This window comes from Drosophila sulfurigaster, chromosome 2L (assembly GCF_023558435.1).
Source record: "Drosophila sulfurigaster albostrigata strain 15112-1811.04 chromosome 2L, ASM2355843v2, whole genome shotgun sequence".
Lineage (NCBI taxonomy): Eukaryota > Metazoa > Arthropoda > Insecta > Diptera > Drosophilidae > Drosophila > Drosophila sulfurigaster.
In genome coordinates this window covers 7,330,771-7,339,326 of record NC_084881.1, presented here as the reverse complement: position 1 = coordinate 7,339,326, position 8,556 = coordinate 7,330,771, and the positions used below count along the sequence as shown (strand labels likewise).

The following is an 8,556-nucleotide window of genomic DNA, read 5'->3' as shown; positions in this document are numbered from 1 at the left end:
AATATGAAATACACCACATAAAAGTTAGTAGCTTCTGGCGAACTAAATGGTTTAAAAGGTGCAAATGAAGCTCCTTGCAATCCTTGATAGAGTTGTGTAGTCATGACAGACCTGTTATGAGGTGTCAGAAGACGGGTGTAACAATGGCAACAACTAGGAGTATGCACATATAGACGCATGTGTAGTATGACGCGACACGTGCATATGAAAATGTTACGCTCTGCACTTTATGAATGAAACATTTACTATTCCGCACCTTTGGCCAGCCCTCCAGAAGAGCGGCAGCAACAGAAACGGAAAGCGTGTATGGTGCACAGGCACAGGCACAGGCACCTTGGCGACTGCCCAGCGGGTTGATGCATGCCACACCACCACCACCATTAGCAACAACACTCACACAACAACTAGCAGCCAGAGGCAGCATTTGGCAGCCCTCAAGACACATGCGCAGCGCCAGCAATGCTAGTGGCAATAGTCAGAGTCAGAGTCAGAGCCAGTGTCGGAGTCAGCGCCTGGCAACATTTGAATTTTGAATATGAATTTTGACACTTGATTATCAGCGGCATTCGCAGTTCGCCATTCGCCATTCGCAGTTCGCGGCCAGTTTCAACTGTGTGCAGACGTGTTGTTGACAAACGGGGCAATCGGAAAGCAAACTTCTGTGAAAGGCGGAAAAAATAAATTGCCGTTAGTGCAGCGGAAATTCTTTGGCCATTTGGCAGTGAAAGTGTGCGAAAAAGAAAGTTTATTTTACTCACTTCGCATTTGGCAACTTGCAAATTTTTGGTTAATGTGAAAGTCAGCGTAGAATATGAAAAAAGGCTTCGTTTATGTTTTGTTAATATTACAGTTTGTCTTTCTGGGCACAGCAACTTTCTCAGAATTGAATAACTGTAAGTTACAAGCAAACTGAAAAAAGTATTACTTTAATTAAATTTGCCAAATTAATAGGCCATTTATATTTAATAAATAATGCATTACTTACTTTTACTTTACTTACTTTTACCAAATATTAAATTTCTTAAGAAGGTTTGCACATTATTGTCTTAAAATATTTCGTACTAATAAATCTTATTATCTAACTGCATTTACTTTGTTTTCTTATTCTTATAAAAAATTATTTCTGTTTTACTTTCTATTTCATTTATAATCTTGAATTGTAAATAAATATAACAATTCATATTGCATCACAATTAAATACCAAAATTAAAATAATGCTAATTATGAGTAAATTTAAAATTTGGCTTTGATTATATTTTTAAATTATTTCTATAAAATAAAATAGAATAATACTATATATACAAATCTTTCGTTATTACATATAAAATACGGACATAATTTCGAAATTTTTATTTTGATTTACTATTTAATAGAGAATTTAAGATTGTGTTGTCAACAAATAATAAATTTCCAATTTGATTTTGAATAATTTATTAAATAATTTTAATCAATTAACATAGAATACCATACCACAACTTTTTTTGTAAATATGCATAAGTCGAAAAACCAAAAAAAAACTTTTAAATTTTGAGAAGCAGACCTAAAATTTTACTTTATATAGTTTGTGTCATGCAACTGCAACGTACTGCTAATTAAATACGTTGAAGGTGCAAAATATATAACAAAAATGCTAACAACCTGCCCAAAAATAGCAAAAACAAAAACCCATTACATGGGGCTCTTCTAACAAGCGGAAGTCCAACGGTTCTTTAAGTGAATAAACTGCGGCCAAATATCGCAAAACTGGGAAAGTGGCCAACGACGAGCGACTTCCGTTTTTTTTTTTTGTTAGGGGTTGCAACCCTATAAAGTCCCATTCCCCTAAACAAACCAAAGACAGTAGAAATTGTAAACAAAAAAATAATGCAATTTTACTTAAATTTGGCAGCAAATATTGATAAATATATCAGAAATTGTTGCTTAAATCAATGTGTCAAGAACTAGAAAAATAAATTGGCAGGCTCGCCGACGCACGATAAGAAAAGGGGAAGTCCCTTGAAGGGTGTCAGTGAGAGGGGTGCGGGGCAGACAAACAAAGCGGAAAGGCGACGTTTTTTTTTTGTACTTCCTATGGCACTCTGGTATTATTCTCTTTACTTCGAATGTTGTTGTTTCATTTCATTTTGTTGTTGAGGTAGGAATGGAGGCTTCAGAAGGCGGAGTGCGAGAGCTGCGACCAACTGCAGTGCTTTTGGCAGACATTGCGTGCTGACATATTTCGTTGTGCGATTTCCTCGCTTGCATTTGCCAAATGGCAGACAGTTGGAGTGTCTAACAGACAGGACATTCACTTTCCGTTTCAAGTTCAACGGTGTGAGAGAGTCATGCAGTCTGAGGCGAGCTAGAGCTAGAGTTGGAGAACTTGGCGTTGGCTGAAAGAACGACGGACAACCTGCGGCGTCTGTTTATGCGTTTGATAAGTCATACTGCATGTGCTTGTAAATCTTACAAATTAAATTAAAAACAAAAATACTATAAAACCTGTCATAATGCATTTGTTATATAAGTACAAGATTAACATGATAAATATCCAACTTGATTCTCAATTTACCTAACTATTTATTAGAATTTGGTGAATTTAGAATTTCTAAAGGCAGAAATTTTGTTGATTCACAGTTCAGATCACACAATTCTCAACTTATTTTAAATTTTACAAAAGAAATATTATATTAAATATTTTAATGATGACGGGTATTTATACGATCAAGTGTGCTGATCAACTACTGGTCTTAGATGATTTAGCTGACAATCTGGTATGTTTTGTACTGATTTGTATATTTTCAATGAATTTCTGTATCAATATACAACTTTCGGTATATTTTTGTCATTTTACATATTACATATTGTATATTTTTTATAATAATATCATACGGGTTTTCTCTTATTCAAATCGGATATCCTACATTCGGACACACTCGACTTAGTTTTCGTACTTGCTAAAATATAATTTAATTATACCTTTTAAAATAATTTAATATAAATAGTTTGTTCTCACTATTTAAAAAATAATTAAATGGGATGTAAGTTCAATAAGTAATAAAGACTGTTTTTTTTTCTTTTCGTTTTCAATTACATTTTTTTTTTTATATTCTCTTATTATTATAGCAAAGTATTCCAATAACCAGTCAAAAATTAAGAAAATTAATCGAAGAATTAGTGAATTAGATAAATAAAGATTCCAAATTAAAAAATAAAATTTGGAAATTGAGATATATTAGATTCGATTTCAACATTCGAGATATCAACAATTTATAATGTTTAGTGTAAAAGCTCATGTCACCATTTTCATTTCTTCAGTATAGCCTTTTCTTTTCTCTTCTTCGACTTAAAAGGCAAACCAACAAAACATTTAGTAATCAAGCAAGTTGCGGTAATAAAGTTAGTCGCTAGACCTTACCAGACATACATGCTATAGGGATAACATATACTACACATATAGGAAGAACGTGTTCTTTTATTGTATGAGTGTTTGGTATACTCATCGAGTTCATATGGTAAAAACTGTTTAGACGTTGGAATGTTTCAATATGCAAACATGCAATAGCCAAATTGCAATAACAGCAGCAACAACAAAGCGGCTCAAACAATGGCGTCTTTTGGCCAACCGTTCAACAATTGGGACGAAGCGAGGGACGTTCTGCCCGAACCCAAACATAATCGCAAATTATAGGCTATATAGCATGCCATAGGCCCCTGCTGAAGCTAGTTACCCCACACACACACACAGACACACACACACACACACTCACACAGACACACACATTGAAGAGCTCCCGCACTGCAATGGCAATCAGAGGGCTAAATGGGTAAATAAAAAGGTAGAGAGCGCACATTGGCAGTGGCTTTTTACATTTTTCTAGGTACTGACTGAAGACTCTTCTCTCACCCTTTGTCCCTTTTTCTATTTCTCATATGCTCTCCTTCGGTCTCTACTATACTCGTACATTCAAGTTTTTTCTTTTTGCTCTTTTTCGGGTTATTATTTGGTCATAATTGTAATTTAGGTATTTGCTGTGTGTGAGGCGTCGGCGAGCCGCAAAATCATGCTACTTGTTAGGCATGTGATGTGATTTTTTACGGTTCGGTTCGGTTCGGTTCGCATTTTGTGGGCGTGATGGTTTACCGTTATGGCCGGCAAGTTGACGCCAATGTTTACGGCCAGCGGTAACAAGTTGAATGCGGCTACCCCAAAATTATCAGTTAGCCTCAAATGTGGACGTCGAAGTTGCATGAAATTTGTGCTCTCAACTTGCGGTTAAATTAAAAAATGTGTTCTCAGAATTTTCTACAAATTGGCTGCATCTACAAATAAAGTAAGGATTTGGTAAAAGCATAACAAAAAAAAAGGGGTCAGTTTAAAAAATAAATAATTAAATCTGCAATACAACTTTCCACTAAATATATTCTAAAACGAAAAAAAATATTTATGAATGTTTAAAACAGAAAAACCAAGACATAACTTTCTGACCCAGCAGGTTTCCATTTTGCTCTTTAACTCGAAACACTTGAGACATAATCCAAAGTATACACCCCCAAGCTCCGATCCAATTTATGGACATCCTAACATTTTTAGGCTTTTGGGTTGCATTTCTCAAGAGTCACCCTTAAAAAGCTAATTTAACTAATTGTTGGATTATTTGCTGCTAACTACGCGTAATGTTTATGTAATAAAATTTATGAGCGTAAAAACGACTAGAAAACGTATTTTGACTGGCCTAAAGGACATCTGGAAAAATTTAGACAATATTTACTTGGACAGTTGATATTTTGCAGACACTCGCAGAAATGACCAAATTAAAAATGTCACATAATTGTGGATTAGAAATTACAGAGACAGAATTAAATTAAATTGAAATAATGTTGGATTGGCCAAAATATTTTTATATTAATCCTTCAAGTATACATATAATTCATAATTAAAACCTTTTTTTATTTTATTTATAATCTAATTTAAATTTGTTTAACTAATATAGATAATTGTATGAAAATTACATTGTGTGAAGTAAATTATATTTAATTTTGAACCCAATTATTTTTAAAGTAATTGAAGAAAGTTCCCAAAGACAATTTATCTATTAAGCCAAATATATTTTATCATATCTACTTTTTTCTAATTTTCAATGGAATATCTTTAAATTAATAATTTCAATTATTAACCTTAAGCTTAAATGTATTCAAATTTTGTAAATTTGTTTTGTTTGTTAGCATATAATAACAATACAAAATTAATTAGAACAATAATATTTAATATTCCTCAATAATTTCTTATATTTTTACTTGAGAATACACAAGCTATGATATTCTCCCTAAAAATGTGTCGAATCTTACGAAAATGTTCTTCATATTTTATATTTTGCATTCTCGTATATGAAAATTGTTGTTTGCACACATCTTTAACATTTAGCACGTCATACAACAAATGCCAAATTATAATATTTGCACGCCTCGTAAACATATCCTTGGCTGGGCGAAGACCTTTTAAATCGCTTGCGCCATTGAATCCCCTAACGAGCTGACTCATAAATGTCAACCACTTTGCTTAGCCATTTGCTTTACCTGACCCCAACCCCCAACCCAACCCTGCTCTTACATTTCCAGCGGATCCAAAATTCAGTGGCCCCATCAACAATGTAACTGTGCCCGTGGGACGCGATGCGCTGCTCACGTGCATCGTCCACGATCTGGTTAGCTATAAGGTGGCCTGGCTTAGGGTCGATACCCAGACGATACTGAGCATTCAGAATCATGTCATTACCAAGAATCATCGCATTGGCATCTCGCACACTGAGCATCGCATTTGGCAGCTGCGTATACGCGATGTTCACGAATCGGATCGCGGCTGGTGAGTGAATAATTTGAATAAAACACGGGGTAACGCATTTTGCAAGTGACATTTTTTAAAGAAAATATAGTATATAACCTATTACGACAAAATATGGTTTAGTGGGTTTATGTGCACTATCCATCTATAAAAGTACATTATTTTAAGAGAATATATTAGCTATACACTTCCAGTTTGCCTAAAATGGCCTCTGTTTATAATATGGAGAGCAATAGTCCGTTTAAGAACATTAAAATATCGGTCTTAAAGTAGTGCACAAAACTGCTATTAACTTTTAGAAGTGATTTATTTTATTTATTAAATGTATAATCAAAAAGATTTAGATTTGATGTTTAAACTTTGTGTTCTTTAAGCTAGTCAATTTTGGTTTTAATTTTCCTTCCCCCTTCAAATCCAAGACTATTTCTTGCATACGTATGTTATTTTAAAATTATATCTAAAGAGCGTAATATATATAATGTAAGCGTAAATATAGAAATCATCTCTTATAATTTTCATAGAAATCAGTTTCGATATTTGTTAAAAAATTCTTATGAAAAGAGCAGCTGACAAATGAAAAAGTAATTGATTTATACTTTTTTTTATATACTGTTTACCTTATCCGTTCGAATTAATTTATAATCCTATTCTACTTTATAGAGTATATATTTAACTCTAGTACATCATAATTCGTTTATTTGTCCCATAATTTATGATATGAACAACAAGATAAGTGCTTCATATTTTTGGTTTATTAAAGTGGTTAATAAAAATGATGTTTGACACATTTGGTTAATAGACACACAGTAAATATATAAATAACATGAAACAATAAGATAGCAAATTGCCAATAGATAGAATACAAACGAGCAGTTTTAGTTCAAGTTGTTATTGACAAGTAAAAAAAATGAAGAGATTTGAATATCATCATCATCATATATAATACTTCGGATTGTAAAATCTATTCTAAAATTGACAAAAATCAAGTTCGTGTAAACCTTACTTATGATATTACTATAGCATCAAGTTTTTTGTGGGTTCCATTTTAAAATAATAAAATGCTATGAATAATCTGTTAATTATGCCAATAATTCACTCGTATATTTCGTCATCAAATAAAAATAAAATTTATAAAGTGAGAATGAATATAAAACCCTTAATAATAAATAATAATATAAACACACTTAAAACACACCAAAAAATATTAATCATAAGCGTATTTTAAATCGATGATGCAAATAATTCATTTTGTAATCAATTGCTATTAAATTTAAACATGAAACACATACTAAAGTATGATTTATTATGCCTTAGTCAAACATTAAATTAAGTACCAATTTCTTGGATGTTCCTCCGCAGATTGAATCTAATCAAAATATGTATATAAAACAAGTAAGAAAGCTACAGTCGCGTGTGCTCAACTGTGAGATATCTGCTTCCTATTTTCAATGAACCCATACTCGACATATCATATATACTGAAAATATACCACAAAACATTAAAATATACACAAAATATACCTTCTACCCTATTGATAGCGGGTATAAAAAGTATTTGTTAGCATTATATTCGAGTTTCATATTTTTCAATCAGGTACATGTGCCAAATAAACACGGACCCCATGAAGAGTCAAATGGGTTACTTGGATGTGGTGGTGCCGCCCGACATTGTGGACTACCAAACCAGTCAGGATGTGGTCCGATCCAGTGGCCAGAATGTAACGCTCACCTGCAGTGCGACAGGTGTTCCACTGCCAACAATTACCTGGCGACGCGAGGAGAATGCTCCGCTCTTGGTAGTGCCGGAGGGGGAGCCAGAGGACAGCGAAGTCTATAGCCTGGAGGGGCAGAATCTGACACTGTGGCAGCTGCAGCGCGTCCACATGGGTGCCTATCTCTGCATCGCCTCAAATGGAGTGCCGCCCACAGTGAGCAAACGCGTCATGTTAGTTGTAAATTGTAAGTGGAGCACAATTCCAATATGAATTTAATTTAACAATCCAACTGACTTTCAGTTGCTCCCACCATCTGGACGCGGTACGATACCATCTATGTGGGATTGGGACAGAAGCTGACGTTGGAATGCGTTAGTGAATCGCAGCCAGCATCTGTCAACTTTTGGATTAAGGATAAAGATCTGCTTCAAGGTGGCACCTACGAGTCAATGGCCGTTGATCATGTGTATCGCATTGTCATGCGCCTCACGATACGTCCAGTGAGCAAGCGAGACTTTGGCGAGTACAAATGCATTGCCAAGAATGCAATCGGAGAGACAGAACGCAGTATTACATTACACCGTAAGTTTACAATAACATAATGCTGTGATGAAAGTAAATTTAAATCTTCTTATAGATAAGGCCAAAAGCATGTGCAGCATTCACATCAAACATCAACACGTGACAATCAGTACATTGTCATAGAAGGTGAATATGAAACATAATGAAAAGCAATTCAATTCATTTTCTGTAGTTCTGTTTTCAATATTGATCGTCAACTAATTGCATACTTAATATTATTTATATATTTTAGAGTACACGACGAACATTGCTCACAACTCGAAGACACAAGTTTTTGCTTGGCATCGAAACATTTTACAATTTGCTTGTACAATACTATTTTTGGGTTGTCATAATAAAATTTTATTTTTGTGAGCAATTCAAATGGTTTTTTAATTAAAGGTTGCGAATTTGAAATAGAAATGTTGATGCGAGTCTTGGTGTCGTTACTTTAAAATAT

At 33.9% G+C, this 8,556-nt stretch overlaps 1 protein-coding gene across 1 annotated transcript; it reads left to right on the top strand.

Annotated features, from left to right (window-relative positions):
• Nucleotides 1-662: 662 nt before the first annotated feature.
• LOC133847655 (neurotrimin) lies at nucleotides 663-8,471 on the top strand. The gene is given in 6 exon segments (XM_062282829.1): nucleotides 663-893; nucleotides 5,599-5,842; nucleotides 7,415-7,779; nucleotides 7,836-8,121; nucleotides 8,173-8,243; nucleotides 8,350-8,471. Coding segments are annotated over 6 exon segments (1,170 nt in total). The 5' UTR covers nucleotides 663-811.
• The last annotated feature ends 85 nt before the right edge of the window (nucleotides 8,472-8,556 follow it).